General features: G+C 37.8%; 4 protein-coding genes and 1 non-coding gene across 5 annotated transcripts; 2 read left to right on the forward strand and 3 right to left on the reverse strand.

Moving 5' to 3' along the window:
- The first annotated feature begins 192 nt into the window (after nucleotides 1-192).
- LOC103859774 (actin-2) lies at nucleotides 193-2,716 on the forward strand. Its single transcript, XM_009137351.2, has 4 exons — nucleotides 193-448; nucleotides 1,106-1,175; nucleotides 1,258-2,265; nucleotides 2,351-2,716. The coding sequence occupies exons 2-4, from the start codon at nucleotides 1,116-1,118 to the stop codon at nucleotides 2,414-2,416; spliced, it is 1,134 nt and encodes a 377-aa protein (XP_009135599.1). The 5' UTR covers nucleotides 193-448; nucleotides 1,106-1,115; the 3' UTR covers nucleotides 2,417-2,716.
- On the reverse strand, nucleotides 2,502-6,423 carry LOC103859773 (putative proline-rich receptor-like protein kinase PERK6). Its single transcript, XM_009137350.3, has 7 exons — nucleotides 5,402-6,423; nucleotides 4,193-4,825; nucleotides 4,037-4,107; nucleotides 3,887-3,963; nucleotides 3,672-3,816; nucleotides 3,430-3,591; nucleotides 2,502-3,344 (listed from the first exon to the last, which is right to left on the reverse strand). Exons 1-7 carry the CDS (start codon nucleotides 6,117-6,119, stop codon nucleotides 3,048-3,050), a joined length of 2,103 nt encoding a protein of 700 aa, XP_009135598.2. The 5' UTR covers nucleotides 6,120-6,423; the 3' UTR covers nucleotides 2,502-3,047.
- Nucleotides 6,424-6,542: 119 nt separating this feature from the next.
- On the reverse strand, nucleotides 6,543-6,616 carry TRNAT-AGU. The gene has a single exon. It is a non-coding gene; the product is annotated as a tRNA-Thr (tRNA).
- Nucleotides 6,617-6,670: 54 nt separating this feature from the next.
- LOC103859775 (ras-related protein RABG3f) lies at nucleotides 6,671-8,678 on the forward strand. The gene is made up of 7 exons (XM_009137352.3): nucleotides 6,671-6,892; nucleotides 7,286-7,312; nucleotides 7,400-7,499; nucleotides 7,776-7,922; nucleotides 7,999-8,079; nucleotides 8,159-8,304; nucleotides 8,388-8,678. Exons 1-7 carry the CDS (start codon nucleotides 6,840-6,842, stop codon nucleotides 8,452-8,454), a joined length of 621 nt encoding a protein of 206 aa, XP_009135600.1. The 5' UTR covers nucleotides 6,671-6,839; the 3' UTR covers nucleotides 8,455-8,678.
- Nucleotides 8,442-14,917, reverse strand: LOC103859776 (polyol transporter 5). The gene is made up of 3 exons (XM_009137353.3): nucleotides 11,434-14,917; nucleotides 10,836-11,182; nucleotides 8,442-10,034 (listed from the first exon to the last, which is right to left on the reverse strand). The coding sequence occupies exons 1-3, from the start codon at nucleotides 11,606-11,608 to the stop codon at nucleotides 8,958-8,960; spliced, it is 1,599 nt and encodes a 532-aa protein (XP_009135601.1). The 5' UTR covers nucleotides 11,609-14,917; the 3' UTR covers nucleotides 8,442-8,957.
- Nucleotides 14,918-18,013: the final 3,096 nt, after the last annotated feature.

An 18,013-nucleotide genomic window follows, 5' to 3' on the forward strand; every position in this document is an offset into this window, starting at 1 on the left:
CCTGTATTGACTCGGTTAAGTTAATAGTATTAAAAAAAAAATGGAGCTGTCATTTTACGCTGAGCCGATCACAGACAAAGCCATCTCAGCAAAAACAAATTAGGCTTTAATTAATCCAACGGCTGAGATCATTAATTAATTTAAAAAGGGGGAATTAAACAGTAAAGGCTGTCTGACAGCCAGGTCACGTTATCTTTTCCTGTGGTCGATATGATTCGTCTCTGTCGATTATTATTATTATTATTTTATTATTAATTATTTGAAAGGCGGAAAAGAAAGATAAAGCCGCCTATATAAATTCAACTCATTTCTCCTTCTTTGAATCGTCTCGTCGTCCTCACAGTTTCATCGGCCGTTGACTATCTCCGGCGAGAAGAGAGAGAGAGAGAGATCGGAATCGTATCGGTTTCTTGTTTCTTATTTCTTCTTCGAATCTTTCTCGTCCAAGGTAAAGAAAACTTTCTATGTTTTTGATCTATACGTTGTTATGAGCCTCGTAGAGATCTGGAATTGATTAGATTTGGATCTATGAGCTACTAATCAGGAGAATCAAGTTCAGTTGACCGATCATCTGTAGCTCGATTAGTGATCTTGGATTGGATCTCAATAGGGGGATAGAGAGATCCGTATTCAGATTCACTGTTTTGTGGAAATGATTGTTAGAATAGAGATCTGAACTGTTAAGGGTTAGATGAAGCTTGAGCAGTAGAATCTAAACATGAACCGTCACGTTATGTGTTATTTTGAAGTTGCAATATTATCTTATCGATTTGGGGATTTTGTAGCCTCTCATACATTCAATATAGAAAGCTATTCTCAGAGATATATTTCTATTTAATTGATTTGTAAATCTTTAACTGAAATTTACTTATTTATATATCTGATATTTTAGTCAATGTTAGGATATTTTAACTTTTTTTTTTTGTATTTTTAGCAAATACTTTTTTCCAAATCTACTTAAATCAAATTAATTAATAAATCCACCTGATTTAAATTAGGATTTATAAATTATGATATCAATAGCACTGAATTTCGTTTGGATTTATTTTTATTTGATTTGATCTAATTTTATTTAACAGTATCCAACTCTTTTATGTTTTTGCAGCTTATAAAAAATGGCTGAGGCTGATGATATTCAACCCATCGTCTGTGACAATGGTACCGGAATGGTCAAGGTTAGTTACTTGTCTCTCTTTACTCTCTTTATCAGATCTTTGGAATGTTCTCTTTTGATGGCTTCATGATCTGTGTGTACAGGCTGGTTTCGCTGGTGATGATGCTCCCAGGGCTGTTTTCCCTAGTGTTGTTGGTAGGCCAAGGCATCATGGTGTCATGGTTGGGATGAACCAGAAGGACGCCTACGTGGGTGACGAAGCACAGTCCAAGAGAGGTATTCTCACCTTGAAGTACCCTATCGAGCATGGTGTTGTGAGCAACTGGGACGACATGGAGAAGATCTGGCATCACACTTTCTACAACGAGCTCCGTATTGCTCCTGAAGAGCACCCGGTTCTTCTTACCGAGGCTCCTCTTAACCCAAAGGCCAACAGAGAGAAGATGACCCAGATCATGTTCGAGACCTTCAACTCTCCAGCTATGTATGTCGCTATCCAAGCTGTTCTCTCCCTCTACGCCAGTGGTCGTACTACTGGTATTGTGCTGGATTCTGGTGATGGTGTGTCCCACACTGTGCCAATCTACGAGGGTTTCTCTCTTCCACACGCCATCCTCCGTCTCGACCTTGCTGGTCGTGACCTCACTGATTACCTCATGAAGATCCTCACCGAGAGAGGTTACATGTTCACCACGACAGCAGAGCGGGAAATTGTAAGAGACATCAAGGAGAAGCTTTCGTTCGTTGCTGTCGACTATGAGCAGGAGATGGAGACTTCCAAATCCAGCTCCTCCATCGAGAAGAACTACGAGCTACCCGACGGGCAAGTGATCACCATCGGTGCCGAGAGATTCAGGTGCCCAGAGGTCCTGTTCCAGCCTTCGTTCGTGGGAATGGAAGCTGCTGGAATCCACGAGACGACTTACAACTCGATCATGAAGTGTGACGTGGATATCAGGAAGGACTTGTACGGTAACATTGTGCTCAGTGGTGGAACCACTATGTTCTCTGGTATTGCGGACCGTATGAGCAAAGAGATCACAGCGCTTGCACCAAGCAGCATGAAGATTAAGGTCGTTGCTCCTCCTGAGAGGAAGTACAGTGTCTGGATCGGTGGTTCCATTCTTGCTTCCCTCAGCACATTCCAGCAGGTAAATATTAACATAATTATTCAATTTATCCATCTGCAGATTTAACCAAAGGTGCTGATTATTTTATATGGTTGTTCTTGAATAGATGTGGATCTCAAAGGCTGAGTATGATGAGGCAGGTCCAGGGATTGTTCACAGGAAATGTTTCTAAGCTCTTAAGGGAAAGGCTACAAGCTGGGTATTATGAATGGGATCAAAGTTTCTTTTTTTTTTGTTTCTATTTGCTTCTCCATTTGTTTGTTTCATTTGCTTTCTTTTTGTTATTGTTTCTATACACTTGTGTGTGACAAAACTCTCTGGGTTTTACTTTACGTCTGCGTTTCAAGAAACAGCTTTCGTTTTGCGTTTTAGTCCCATTGTTTTGTAGCTCTGAGTGGTGCCTCTATTTTTCTGTAATTTCTTTTTCAAAAACTGGGAAGAAGAAGCTTGATATACTCTTTGCATTTGTTAATATACGTATTGTATTGAGATATGATTTTATTGATTTGCCTTTAAAAGATCAAAAGGTGGACACTTTTGAATCTGGGGTTGTTCACATCAAATGTCTCACTTGTGGAATCTGAAGTTAGAAACGATGAGCAGATACATTTTAGCATTAATAATCAGTTAAATCACAATCAAAAGTTTTAATTTTTTCTCCACAAAACAGAAACATACAGACACAAACACAAATGTAGCCAACGGTCAGAATCTGACATAAAACAAGAGTTGTAAAACAATGTCACAGGAAACAGAACACAAGAACACAGCGAAGTTGATTTGTTTTGAAACTAACAGCTAAATCAAAGCTCTCGGCTAGGAATTGTTTTGTTGTTTTTGTTAGCTCCTCCACTTCCTCCTCCTGTATGAATCTCCTCGCTGCTCGAGGAAGACGGGTCAAGCCCGTACTCACTCGTGTTCCCATACTCACTGGTTGCACCGTACTCATGGCTATCCATCGCCACTTTCCTGAACTTCCTCATATCCGCACTGTAAGTGCTCGAGTCATAGTCCGAGCTCGAACCCCTCCCTAAGCTCTGCCCAGGTTTCACTTCGTTTAGATCCTCCAGCGATGCATCTCCCTCCAGGGCCCGCACAATCTGTTTAGAATCATTGAGCAACTCATTACATTTGCTTTGGAGTGGGCCCATTAGTGATATAGTTCATTTTTATGTAAAGACTTACTTGGCTCATCTTAGGCCTGCGTCTAGCTGAGTGTCTGACGGCTGCAGCGGCACAAGCCACCATTCGTGCCATCTCATAAGGCTCGTATTGGCCCTCTAGCCGTGGATCAACTAGTTCACTGTAGTCTCCATCTTGAGCTGCGTTTAAGCATACGGGTCTTGCCTGTGTAACAAAGTAACAAAGTTTTTATTAGATCATTCATTAGGATACAAAGGTTATAACATATTATATGTGGTACTGACCCAGTCGACCAAGCTGTCTTCCATTTCACCAGTGAGATCAACAGGTCTGCGTCCGGTTATGAGCTCAAGAAGCATCACTCCAAAGGAGAAAACATCTGATCTGTCTGTCAGTTTCCCGCTTGACGCATACTCTGGAGCCAAGTACCTGTGGATAGGAGATTCTTGATTAGAAATCAAGAACAGCTTTCATCAGCTAGTTTCATGTTCTTTATTACCCGAAAGTTCCCATGATACGAGTAGACACATGTGTAACGTTGTCCTGAGATAGCTTCGCTAACCCGAAGTCTGCAACCTAAAGATTTAAAACACCAGTTATAAATAAAGAATCTGAAGGCATTGTGATTGAAAGTTACAAGCAAACGTACCTTGGCTTCAAAGGATTCATCAAGAAGAATGTTTGAAGCTTTGATGTCTCTATGAATGATTTTTGGATGACCTGGTTACAAAAGTTTGATCACATCTCTAGTTAAACCTCAACAGGATCGAATAACTTTTTATTTTATTTTTTGGTTTTGACTTACAATCTTCATGTAAGTAAGCAAGTCCTTTAGCTGATCCCAAAGCAATCCTGAGCCTTGTAGGCCAATCAAGAACATTACCACTTTTACCATGTAGGTGAAACTCAAGTGTGTCATTAGGCAAGAACTCATAAACCAACAACATCTTCTGTCCTTCCGCAATACAATAACCAACAAGAGACACAAGAAACCGATGGTGAACTCGACTAATGATGTCCACCTCAGCTTGAAACTCTCGCTCTCCTTGTCCGCTTCCTGCTTTAAGACTCTTCACAGCGATCTCTTTCCCATTGGGAAGTATCCCCTTGTGAACGTACCCGAACCCGCCTTGCCCTAACAGTCTCGCTTGAGAGAAGTTTTGAGTAGCTGCAGCTAGCTCGTCGTAGGTGAATGTGCTCTGGTTGAAACCTAGAGCCACTGAAGGGTGAGGCGGTGGTAGAGCCGGACCATATGGACCTGAGTAGATTTCGCTGCTGTTTCCGTTGTTTAGGCCGCCTGAAACTGGCTGTGGTGGTGGTGGCGGCGGTGAATTCATCCAGTTATTGTTGCTGTTTAATCCAGGGTGTTGATGAGACAAGTTCATAACGTGCTCGCTTTGGTTATTGTAATGTTGTTGCTGTTGTTGGTATTGATCACCTATAAACAAAGCAGAGACTTTTAAACCTTGTTTCTTGGGTGACAAGTAATGGAGTTTTCACAAAATGTAAAAATATTTAGAAACATCTGCTTGGTCAAGAGATTATGAAACTCCAAAACTTTTGAAATGTGGTTTGAAGGTAAGAAGATTTGATTGAGTTAGGTTATTAATTCAGTTATCTTGACACACAAGAAATGGCTCTAAGACATAAACTAGGTTAGGGTTAGGTTTAAGATTGATGACTTGGTGTTTGACCATTTATCTTTTACCTTTGCATGTGGCTAAACCATTGCTTGCGTAGTATGGCATTTGTTTAACCTTGTTTCTTGGATTACAAGAACATCTAGTGGGGTTTTCCACAAATATACAAAATATTCAAAAATCAAAGGCTTGGTCAAAAGATTATGAAACTCCTAAACTTTGAAATGTGGTTGAAGGTAAGAAGATTTCATTGTGTTATGTTATTAATTCAGTTATCTTGGCACACAAGAAATGGTTCTAAAATGGAACCTAGGCTAGGCTTAGGGTTAGGGGTAAGGTTTGTGACTTGGTGTTTGACCATTTATGGTTTTTACCTTTGCCTGTGGCGTAACCATTGCTTGCGTAGTACGGCATTGGGTTCTTCTTTTTCTTCTTGCGACAGCAACAGACGCAGAACAAGATCATAACAAGAAGCAACAACCCAGCACCAGCCGCAATTCCTATGATAGCACCCGTGTTCGGTGCATCGCCACCACCGCTTGATCTAGGCGGAGCCAGGGATCTCGGTGGGGAAGGAGAGTTACGGTCGGAGTTTCTTGAAGGAGGAGCAGGCGAATGATTGTTGCTTCCTCCGCTGTTGTTTCCGTTGTTATTATTCCCATTGTTGTTATTACCATTGTTGCCATTATTGCTGTTATTTCCATTGTTTCCATTATTGTTGTTATTACCATTGTTGTTGTTATCATTGTTTCCACCATTGTTTGTGTTGCCATTGTTGTTGTTGTCATTGTTTCCACCATTGTTGTTATTACCATTGTTGTTGTTGTCATTGTTTCCACCATTGTTATTGTTGTTGTTGTTGTTGTTTTCTTGTTGTGGCGAAGGTGGAGGTTGTGAGTCTGAAGAAGGAGGTGGAGGAGAGGATGAGGAATTATCTGGCGGAGGAGGAGCTGGTGGTGAAGATGAAGGAGAGGAGGAGGAGGAGGAGGAGTCAGGAGACGGAGGAGATTGCTGTTGGGTGTTGTCGGGGGAGGAAGGAGATGGAGGCGTAGGAGACGGCGGTGAATTCTCCGGGGACTGCCCCTCCGCCATAATCTCTTTTGGGTGTTTTTCTTCTTCTTCTTCTTTTATTTATTCTCCTGAAGCTCTCTCTTAAGAAAACCTCTTAAGAGAGATGGGTTCAAAACCTCCTTTCCAAATTCTATTTTTAAGAATGCTGTCATTTTTTTTGGTTCTGAATTGCTGATTTCTTCTTTTGTAGGGGCTATATTTGGTTATTAACACAGCCATATGCTTGCTCAGAAAAAATAAAAAAATACAGCCATGCAAATTATGCAACCTTCAACTAAATTTGAAAGAAAAAGAAAAATTACAGTGAAGAAGTCATGTGATTAAACATAAAATGATTGTTTACCAAAGAAGGAACACATAGATAAATCAGTGAATAACACGTGAAAACACAAGGGAACTTTTTACAAAAAAGGGGAAAAATATTAAAAACAGAAGAGACATATATGCTCTCGTTGAGAGTCGAACTCAAGACCTCCCGCTTACTAAACGGGTGCTCTAACCAACTGAGCTACGAGAGCTTTTTGATGATAAGAATCATACTATATATAACAACACAGATATTGAAAATAAGAGGAACATATCTAGGATATTCTGTTTTTATACAAAATAATAAAATAATAGTTGCCTGAGGAATTACAATACAGATCAGGAACAGCTTCAGGGAGGGCACAAAGCGAAGAAAACACCAGGAGATCGATCGTAGAATCTCTCCGTTGATCATTTAATCTATTTCCGATTACGATGCCTTCCCGTAGACGCACTCTCCTCAAAGTCATCATCCTCGGCGATAGCGGGTTTAGCCATCTCCAAAGACACTCTCTTTTTTAAATATTTTTATTTGTTCTAAACTGGTGATTTCGGATTCGCGATTTAATCAGTATTATATTCCTTTCTTCCGGTTTAGATATGATCGGTTCATCTCTTAGTTTGGCTGCTGAGTATGGAGGTTTAGTCTCAAAACCGTAGACTCTGGCTACTTGACTTTACTTTAACACGATTTTTTGTCTATAGATTATTTATCAGTTTACTATTACGTTTCATTTTGTCTCATCAACATGTAGTTCCAAACTCTTGTGATCCCAGGCTTGCTTTGCATCTGATTTGACTACATGAAACTTGGTGTCTTGTTATGTTTATTTGAGTGTGAAACCAACTTGGAACTCTTTCTGACTTGTGGTATTTTTCAGGGTGGGGAAAACCTCTTTGATGAACCAGTATCCTACTTTTGTCTGAAATAAAATAAGAATTAAGTCAAATTAGTTTTGCTTTTGTTTTTGGGTTTAACAAGATAACTTTTTTAGATATGTTAATAAAAAGTTCAGCAACCAGTACAAGGCCACCATCGGCGCTGACTTCTTGACTAAGGAAGTCCAGTTTGAAGATCGTCTTTTCACTTTACAGGTTCTTACTAGTCGCTCTCTATCAGTGAACTACTTCTTTTGTCAACAGAGTGTTGCTGTATTTATATTCAGGAGAGAGTTTATGACTATTACATGAGACTAGCTTAGAAAAACGCTAATTTGACTAAAGAAGGATAGCTCTAAGTTGTCCCAAGTCTTGTGTCTCACTCCACAGTCGCCAAGCTTTCACATTTGTGGGATCTCTACCTTCTTTGCTTGAACAAAGCTCACTTGTTTCTATCTTTTTTTTTTATCAATGTGTGGGTTATTATTACAGATATGGGATACAGCTGGACAGGAAAGGTTCCAGAGCCTTGGTGTAGCTTTCTACCGAGGTGCTGATTGCTGTGTGCTTGTATATGATGTCAACTCCATGAAATCATTTGAAAACCTCAACACCTGGCGAGAAGAGTTTCTCATCCAGGTTCCAAAACTCAACCTTGTTCTCACCCCTCACTATTGGCAGAGCATTAACTAAGAGTTTAACTGTCCCTTTACAGGCGAGTCCATCTGATCCAGAGAATTTTCCCTTTGTTCTTATCGGAAACAAGGTGGACGTGGATGGTGGAAACAGCAGAGTGGTATGTATTATGTATGATGATAAGCCTACTTAATTTTCCATTGAGATGTAACATTAACTTCCACGCATTGATGACACAGGTTTCAGAGAAGAAGGCTAAAGCTTGGTGTGCTTCAAAGGGAAACATTCCCTACTTTGAGACCTCTGCTAAGGAAGGCACCAATGTCGAGGAAGCTTTCCAGTGCATTGCCAAGAACGCTCTGAAGACCGGCGAAGAGGAAGAGCTGTAAGTTTCAAAACAGTTCAGACTCTCTATACATCTTTTAAAGTCGCGAGTTTGGTCTCAACATTTGTCTTTTCTTTCTTTAGATATTTGCCAGACACAATCGATGTGGGGACAAGCAATCAACCGAGATCTTCAGGGTGTGAATGCTAAATGGGTTTGTCTCTCTCCGAGAAGATTGCTTTTGAGTTCAACAATGTGTTTTGGTGTCTCCTCTCATTCCCTCTCTTCACCAGCTATCTCTAAAGTTTATTACATGCTGTAAATTTGTTCTTTTGTGTGAAAAAAAGAACCCTTCAAATCCATGGACTACTTGTTCAGTGTTCCTTCTTTTTCATTATATAAAAACTTATTTTAAATGTGTGTTTCTTTTAAAATTAAACTATTTCACATTTTCTAAGCAACTTTATATTTGTTTGATATTTGCATAATTAATTTCAGTTTATAATGTTTTTTATAATTGTTTGAATTTTATCTAATTTGTGTATTAAACAATATTTTCAATTCTTTTATCTAAGAAAAATTGATATCATAAACATGAGTAACTCTTTGTGGTTTATAAAGAAAACATATTATTTCATTCAAGTAACATATCGGATCAAATTTATACATCTTTTGTATGCCATATTCCCATCCAAATCCTATTAAAAAAAGCCTCACTGCTTGTTTAATCCAATCTCAACCTCAGGATTCGAACTGGAGTTCTTGTTGTTACTCTTGGAGTCTCTCCACCTAAACCCACTAAAAAGCTCATCCATATCCTCAAGCATCCTCCCTTGCGTCTCCGGCAAGAAAGTATAGAAAAACACCCAAGCCACCGTCGCAATCCCACCGAACAAATAAAACGCTCCTCCGGTGGTCATCCCTTTCGACATCGGCAAAAACGTCATCGAGATCACACCGCTCGTCACCCTGTTCACCACCACACCCATACTTGACCCCTGCGACCTCAGCCGCAACGGGAATATCTCCGAGCTGTAAACCCACGTGATAGGCCCAGCTCCTATAGAAAACGTGGCCACGTAAGTCATCACCGTCGCGATGCTCAACACCACGGCCCACATCACTTTCTTATCCGACTGGTCTATAACCGTCAGGGAGGTCCCTAACACCGCTAGAGAGATAACCATCCCTCCGACACTAGTTAGAAGCAACGGTCGTCTTCCGACACGGTCTAGTAAGAAAGTAGCAACTAATATGAACGATGTTTTTACGATTCCTACCGCTACGGTCGCGAGAAGCTGCTCGTGATCCGTTTCGAGCCCCGCGGTTTTGAAGATCCTCGGCGAGAAGAGAACCACCGCGTCGATGCCGGAAGCCTGCTGGAAGAAATGGATCCCGATGGCGGCGATCATGACGCGGCGCACGGCGGGAGTGGGGCGGAGGAGGAGCTCTTTCCACACTCCTTCTCCGTGGCTGTTCCTCCTCGAGACCTGGACGACGTCGTCGTGGCAGTCGGCGGGGATCCCGGCGGCTTCTTTGATGTCTTCGAGGCGGAGGGAGGCTTCCGCGGGGGAGTCGGAGGTTTTGTCGAGGACGCGTTTGGCTTCGCCGAGGCGGCCTTGCATGACGAACCACCGCGGTGACTCGGGCATGGCGAGGACGCCGATGGCGAGGACGACGGAAGGTATGGCGCCGATGCCGAGCATGAATCGCCAGCCGAGCTTGAGAGGGAACTTTGAGAAGGCGAGGTTTGATACGTAGCCGAGCATTATTCCCGCGTTGATGAAGACCTGTACACGTCAGCAAAACCATTCCGTCACGTCAGATATTATTGTCTTTTTTATAAATTAATTAAATTTGTCATAATCTCTTTTGAAAACATGGACCAAACCTACCAAACTATCTATATTTTGGCCTAAACGTTATAAAGATGATGAACGAAAGTCAACGATTTGTTGATAATGATGTTTGTTTTTAATATTTTTTTACAAAAAACTACTTTTGGTCGACTACTGAAAAATACATTTGACATTATGCTCTGAATTTTTGTTTACTAGTAAATTAAAATGATTTTTTCTGCTACGTAACGTAAATTTTAGACCAGAATTAAAAACTAAAACATGCACCAAATCTACCAAAATAACTATATTTTGGCTAAATCGTTATATATGTGTTTATATTTTGTTACAAAAACCACTAAATGTAAAAGATATATACTAAGATCAAAAATACATTTTTTTTTGGCTTAGATCAAAAATACATTTAACAACTCTTTTCTGAATTTTATTTACAGGTAATCATTGTAAAAATGATTTTTCTGCTAAAGTAACATATTTTATAAAAAAAACAAAAAAATAAAGAGTTTTTTTTTTATTGTTCATGGCCTAGGATCATTTTGCAAACATTGAGTAAGTTATAGATCATTAGATCCTATATAATAAGGTCATTTCTAATTGTTATCATAAAAAAATACAGGAAATTACTTACCCCAATGAATCTGATTAATTATCTTAGGCGTTAGGCTTCCAGAAAATTAATCTTCATTTAGCAACTTGAGAAATTTTTAATATTAATTTCATTAAAATATATACCTCAGGGAAAGAGGTGAGGAAGCCCCGAGAAGACGCCGGAGAGACTTCGGCGGTATAGACAGGTGCGATCATGAGGGCATAACCAACCCCTATACCGGCGACAAACCTCCCGAACATGAGAAAAGCGTAGTTAGGTGCGAATCCCATGAGGAGTGCTCCAGCGAAGAATATAGCTCCGGCCAACACGATTGTGTAACGCCGACCAATCCAATCAGATGTTCTACCGGCGGCACAAGATCCAAGGAGTGAATAAATGTTGAGGATTCCGGCGAGGATACCGATTTGAAGATCACTAATCTTCAAATCTCTCTTGATATAAATCATTGCTCCACTCATCACTCCTATATCTATATATTACAAAAAATGATTATCAACTGACAAACGAGATGTACACATAGTCACACATCTAAACAAAAGTAATGTATTGGAATTATATGAATCAGATGTCAACATCCATAAATGATTATGTGTTGCTAACAACATCCTGATAGTTAAAAATGTGTGCCGGCTTTAAAGAATATGCAGGTGATTGTATAATTAGCGGTGATCTGCTATTTTGTTGCGTTGACCAAAAAGAGAGGCTAACGAGAAAACTAACCATAACCAAGGAGGATGGAAGTCATGGAAGCTAAGATTGCACACGCGAAAGCATACTTGTTCCTCTTTGGTTTAGCCTGCGGACCTAACTCCGGTACATGTTTTGTGGAATCCCCATGTTTTGTTGCCGGTGCTGGCGAAGGGACTGATTGGTTTTCCGGCGTGAAACCTGTCATTTAGAGTGTGGAGGGTGAGAGAGACAGTTGTGCGGAATGAGTATACGAACAACTTGTGGCAATGAGCTATGTCTTAAATAGACGTTTTGTATTAAGACGAGTCTCTTGGAAAGGGCAAAATTGTCCGATACAATGGGAACACTGCCTGCCTAAAGTTACATGCATCGCATTGGCATGTTTCGTTAGAGACAAAACATAAATATCAGTAGAGGAACGGCAACTAATGATACATCAGTTTCGTTTTTATATGTAATTATTCAGTACAATTTTATATTGACCTTATTTGGATTTACTCTACCAACAATGACGACCACATTGAAAAATATAGGAGGGCTTTAAAGGTAATCTCGTAAAAGGCTACTTGTTGTCCATGTGAGCTTTGTTGATCTTGAGGATTGAACTATTGAACACATAAAAGACGGTTCAAATAGTGTTATTTATTTCAATTTAAAACCATTTTCCTTCTGTAACCTACTGGTCTAAATAAATAAATGAAAAACAACCAGCGGGCAGCTAATATATTTATGCGATATGGGGTAAGATAAGATACACCAATAGCCGCAGTTTCCACAGTTTACAGATTCGGATCGATGGCACTGGATATAATCTCTAGCCAAGAAATCTGTATTAGCTTCCTATTTTCCTTAATATATAATCGTAGTGCTTATTTTGCTTTTAGATCGATGTTTTCTGTGTATGTTGATTTTGTTTGTAGATTGATGTTTTCTGTCTGTGTAACCTAGAGACTGATGTTTATTCCGGTGAACCGGATTTGTACTGTTCAGATCCCCATTTATGAGTTGATTCAATTTAATAGAAATTATTTTTAAAAATCGTAGTGTTTATTCTGCGTATGGCGTACCTTGCTTTGAGGTTGAGACAGGGCTTATCCAACAATGAGACTTATGAGAGTACTTCCACTTTCGTTTATGAGGGCGAAAGGACACTCATATACGCATGTAAATTACTTTTTATCTAAAACAAAGATAAAAGTGTAACGCATGTTCTTTTGCTAAACTGCAAATATCAAATTAATGATTGAAGGTGTTACAAGAGCAAGACCTTCGTTTTATGTAACGCATGTTCTCTTGTTCGAATCCTTTTGAAGCTTTCTGTGATGACTATTCACGTAAGTGTGCATGTTTTTCACGTATAAAACCAAAAAAAAAACTACGTAACGAAATATTTATGCGTAATTTGGAATTCTAACTAAAGTAAGTTGATTAATTAAAAAAAGTTGATTAGTTAATGACTTTTATGCATAATATGGGATTCTGATAAAATTTATGTGTTTTATTATTATATATTTGATTAAAATGTGTTCATTGTTGAAGTGTAGTATTAAGTATTATTCTCTTTGTTTCTCAAATAGTGTCACCTTAGCATTTTTTTTGTTATACAAACAATGATTTTTTAGAATTTCAATGCATTTTATATTTACTTTCAACTGGATATTAATTGTAAAATGTATTAATTTAATAATAAATTTATTTATCTTAAATAATATTGGTTAAACATATATAATTTATCTCTTAAATAAAAAATAAATACCTTTTAATCATTATTTTAATATCTGTGAAAAATTACAAAAAATGCGTGAGTGGCACTTTTTAATGAAGCGGAAGGATTATAAACTAAGCTAAGGTTCGTCAAAGAAAAAATAACAATGTTCCTTAGAGAAGCCGGGTCAACACACACAACAGTCCAAGACCACATGTCTTGATTCTTCAAGATGATAAGAGGTAAATTAATCACTAACAACAATACTAGAAGATTCCTGCAATTTTTTGTGTTATTGTATTCATATATGATATTTATGGATATACTTGCAAGAAACCATTAATCGAGAAGTCGTTGGCTTACGATAGCAATCGCTGTTATGAAGACTATATGAATTTTCAAAACATATCTTGCTTGTACTTGTAGACTCTTTTAGTCAAATTACAGCAACAAAAATCAAGTACTATCAAATATATGTCATCTCCTTGATCTGTCAGACACCCGTTTAATATATTTCTAGATTTTCAGCCTCCAGGAGCGTTTTGGTTGTGGTTAATTAAACCCGTTGATCTTTGCCATATGAAAATCCGTCTCTAGCCTTTCCATGGTACTAAAAGTATGGTTCAGTAGCTCCCACAAAAATAATAAATTCTTGCTGTATACTTTAGGTGTAAGATATATCGCACACATACATTACTCGTGGCAATATTAATTCTTATGGACTGTCGAGATGTTTTGTTAAAGAAGATGGGTGAAAATAAAATAATTGCATTTACAGACTTAAGATGCCAAACATCGGGTTTTTAACTTTCTATACTATATTTAGCTAAAAGCTTTCTCTTGTCCACATTGCTACTGTTATTCTTCTTTTTAACAAAGGGTTTACAACTATTTCTTTTTTTCTGTACTAATTGTTTCTCATTGTGATACTTAAAACATATATATATATATATATATATATGTATCATGTCCTTAGATAAAGAAATATGGGAAACATCTTTATATAACAATATGAAATTATGAACATACATCTTTTATTTAACGAAAAAACAACGTACGTTTTCAATATTATACCTTATTTTAGTGTCTGTGTGTTTTGCCAAAAAGACTAATTAATAGTCGATGATATTACCTCAACATATCAATGTTAGAAAAAGGACCAATAATTGAAGCAGCAAATGGTGAAGTGGGCCAAGTTTTAGCAGTAAAGGCAGCCATCATATGTGACCATAACATTACGCAGCTCGGCAATTTGGACTCTCATATGATATGATTTGACTTCCACTTTCTCATTTCCTAGGTGATTTTACACACATTTATGTTCGTGCAATCATAAATGTTTTTTTTTTTTTTGAACATTACAATCAGAAATGTTAACTATTTGAACTCTCGAGAGCCTATATTCATACTCGTAAACAAACTTTTTAGAATAGCTATTTCCAAAACAATCTTAAAAGTAGTAGGGAAGATAAATATTTTTGTGTGTGCAACTTATAATTAATGCATCACAAAGACATCATATATCTTATGATCTTATCTATCATTAATTGCATGTTGTAAACTAATAAAATAATGTGTCCTTATTAGAAATTCGTTGACTTTTAAGTTGACACCCAAGCGTAGTATAGACATATCTATGCAGTTGAAATGGACCATGACGCAATAAGACAATATTTATTTGTTTATAAACTAGGCTAGAAATTACTTTCTTTTTGTCAAGAAATAATCAACTACTTAGCGAAGATACTATTACATGTCCAGCGTATAACAGGGAATATCTACACACACACACATATATATATGAAAGAAGAGATTAAAATGAGCTGCAATAAAAGGAGCTAAGCAGTGGTCACGATCTCTTATTCTCATTTAGATTTATGTTAATATTAGTTACTGATCAATTGAGTGTAGACTTCTGTAGGTAACGAAAAATGTTCGAAAGGGCTGAGGTCTCTCTCTTAACTCTCTCGTATCTTTCAGAGAGAGAGACGTTAGTCTTACGCTGGTTTTTCCGGCGATCCTCAGCCTATCGTTAGGGCTTTCTATCCGGCTTCGGTTCCCATCGACAGGCTTTGTCTCCGGCGTCGCACCTTCTTCTCCGGTGGTCGTCCGGCTTTTGCCTCCGACGTCGCACCTTCTTCTCCGGTGGTCGTTCGGCTTTTGACTCCGGCGTCCTCGCTTTCTTTCAGGTGATTGGACGGCTGGTTTTTCTGCCTCACTCTTCTCTCTGAAGTTGTCGGCGGTTCATCAACGGGATCTTCCCGGGTTCGTTTTAAACAACGTTTCTGCGGTCATCCGATCAATTGACTCTCCTTCTGATCCTTCGATTGAGAATCGAAGGTTTTGGTTCGATTGTAGTCGTTTGATTATCTTTTCCGAGACGTTTGATCTGTCAGATTTAGATTCTCGATGAATCTTTGATGAAAGCTGTTCTGTTTGAACGGTTGTTTCTTCGTTGTGGCTTCGCCGTTGACGAAGCTCCGTCGTGCATCATCTCTGGCACCGGAGGAAGTGTATCGTCGTGGTCCATTGGTTGCTGGGTAACCGGACACGTGGTGGATGCTGCTCGGTTTCCTTCCTCTACGGTTTTCTTCTTTGGGTTTAGGGCCTGAAGATGTTCTGTATAGTGAGCCTGTTTTGTAGCGTTTTGTTTTTTTGTATTGGGCTTAGTCCCTCGTTTGGGCTTTGTCTCTTAATAACACTCCAGTGAAAAAAAAAAAAAAAGACTTCTGTAGGTATGGTTTTCAAGCCTCGTGCGGAGTGTCCACAATCTTCTACAAAAGTCCACCGAGCGCTTTTGAATTTCTTTGCTTCTTTTTATTTATTTGAAAAGTATGTATATTTATGAGAAATTACATCCCATACACTAGACTTTTATCCTAATTAACCAAATACTCTAAATCCCACAATGTTATACCTTTCTCCATAGACACAAACTAGTCCCATCATTGGTATTTTCAAATTTTTAGGGTTTTAATGCAATTCACCCTATATTTATTACATTTTGAAATACCATATCTCTTTTGTCCAACAAAAAAATATACCATATCTCTTATGATGATGAGACAACAAAATATAATTGTTAGATAAAGCAATGCCAATTCTGTATTAACCATATCAGAAAGTATATGCTTGCTGAATATATATAGAGAAGCAAAACAGCCAGTAATACATATTTTAATTATATTAATTGTGTATTCAGATTGAAAGATATGAGCTATATAAATTATATGAATTCCCCAGCTGTATCTATACGTGAAAGCAATTTTCTGACAGCTTAGATGATCTGAAACCAGAAATAATATAATTCAAATAGTAACAAGTTAACAACGCATAATATCTTACAAATTTGAAATTAAGTTGTTTCATTATGGTTATGGTAGTCAAGATCTCAAGAAATTATATACTCGTTCTTTTTCTTTTCTTTTTGTCGTCAAGAAAGTATATATACTCGTAAATTATGGTATACTTTTATATTTTGTATATTTTGAGTTGAAATAATAAAAGGAGAAACTGTTAGACGTTTAATAAAGCAAATGGTGTCACGTCGACATCGACAACTAATCACAACATTCAGACGATTCGTTGGGCCACGACATAAATCAAAACAAAATAAATGTTACAATCACTTTGAGCATAGACTCATAGTGTAACTCTTTGTGATTTATGTCGACTTCAAATATAATCAATAGTGTAATTGTGTAAGACACCACAAAGATTTTTTTCCGCCGTTTTTGTTCTGTTTCATATAATACTTTTTTTGTACGAAGAGTTTAATGGTTTCTATTGGACGAAGAGGTCGCTATGTTAGTCTAAGGTAGATATCTAGATATCAATTTATTTTCAATGTAAAATCACTAATTCCATGTATGGTTAGTTGACGTAGATCTCTAACTCCTACATAAAATAACCATATTTGCATGACTAGTCGAGCCTAAACACTTCTCTTGTTTAAAAGAAAATCTATACTGATTTTACATATAAATTATAAATATATGAAGATCTAAATGCAACGAGAACATATATTTGTATACGAACTATTTTTCTTTAAAAGTTATATATGCGAAGTTCCTTTTGTCCAAATCAATATTATCATTACATAAGCAGGCATTTGAAATGTGATGTACGTGGAAAGTTACTAAACTAGATATGGTTAGATTCGTGGACCGGTTAAAGTTAGTTGTGGTTTTGTTAAATATATGTGTAGAAAAACACATTTAAGGTTGTTATATATACCTAGTTACAAAAAAAAAGGGGGTTATTAATATACCTTTTCTGGCGAGATTCGACATGACCCCAATCAGGTAATCATGTGTATGCATGTTTGCTCGATGCTCATCATTGTGAACAATTGTAATCTAAGTGGCTACATATCATTTATAATTTGATGATCCATATTGTCTATAAACTGTTACCGATTAAAGTGGCAGCCGATAGGTTTCAGGACTATTGTACACTGCTTACCAAAATATGTTTCACTTGAACAAGTAATATGAGATATACACAAACGTTTTTTATAAAGCACAGTTACTGATGGATTTGTAAGATTGATTGATTTAGTGTTTTATTGAACCTTTTTTTTTTTTTGAACTTGAATTTGAACTTGAACTTGCACGTGAGTTTATAGCCAAGGAGACCAAAATTCCTGATTTTTTGGTCATGGTTAGCATCCTTGGTGCATGTTCTTTACAAGCTTTTATGGAACCAGTGAAGGAGATTGATATATGGTGTTTTTGACATCTTGTCTATAAATTTTCTAATTAGTTTTCAAGTTTTTATCGAGTCTTCGTACTTCTTTTCGTGTTATTATAAGGTCTGGAGTTACATATGAAATAACTAAAATCATCTGGAGTAAAAGAGTCAAAAAGAACCCGAATTGAAGATTTTCACGAACGGAGCAACTTT

Source organism: Brassica rapa, chromosome A03 (assembly GCF_000309985.2).
Source record: "Brassica rapa cultivar Chiifu-401-42 chromosome A03, CAAS_Brap_v3.01, whole genome shotgun sequence".
Classification (NCBI taxonomy): domain Eukaryota; kingdom Viridiplantae; phylum Streptophyta; class Magnoliopsida; order Brassicales; family Brassicaceae; genus Brassica; species Brassica rapa.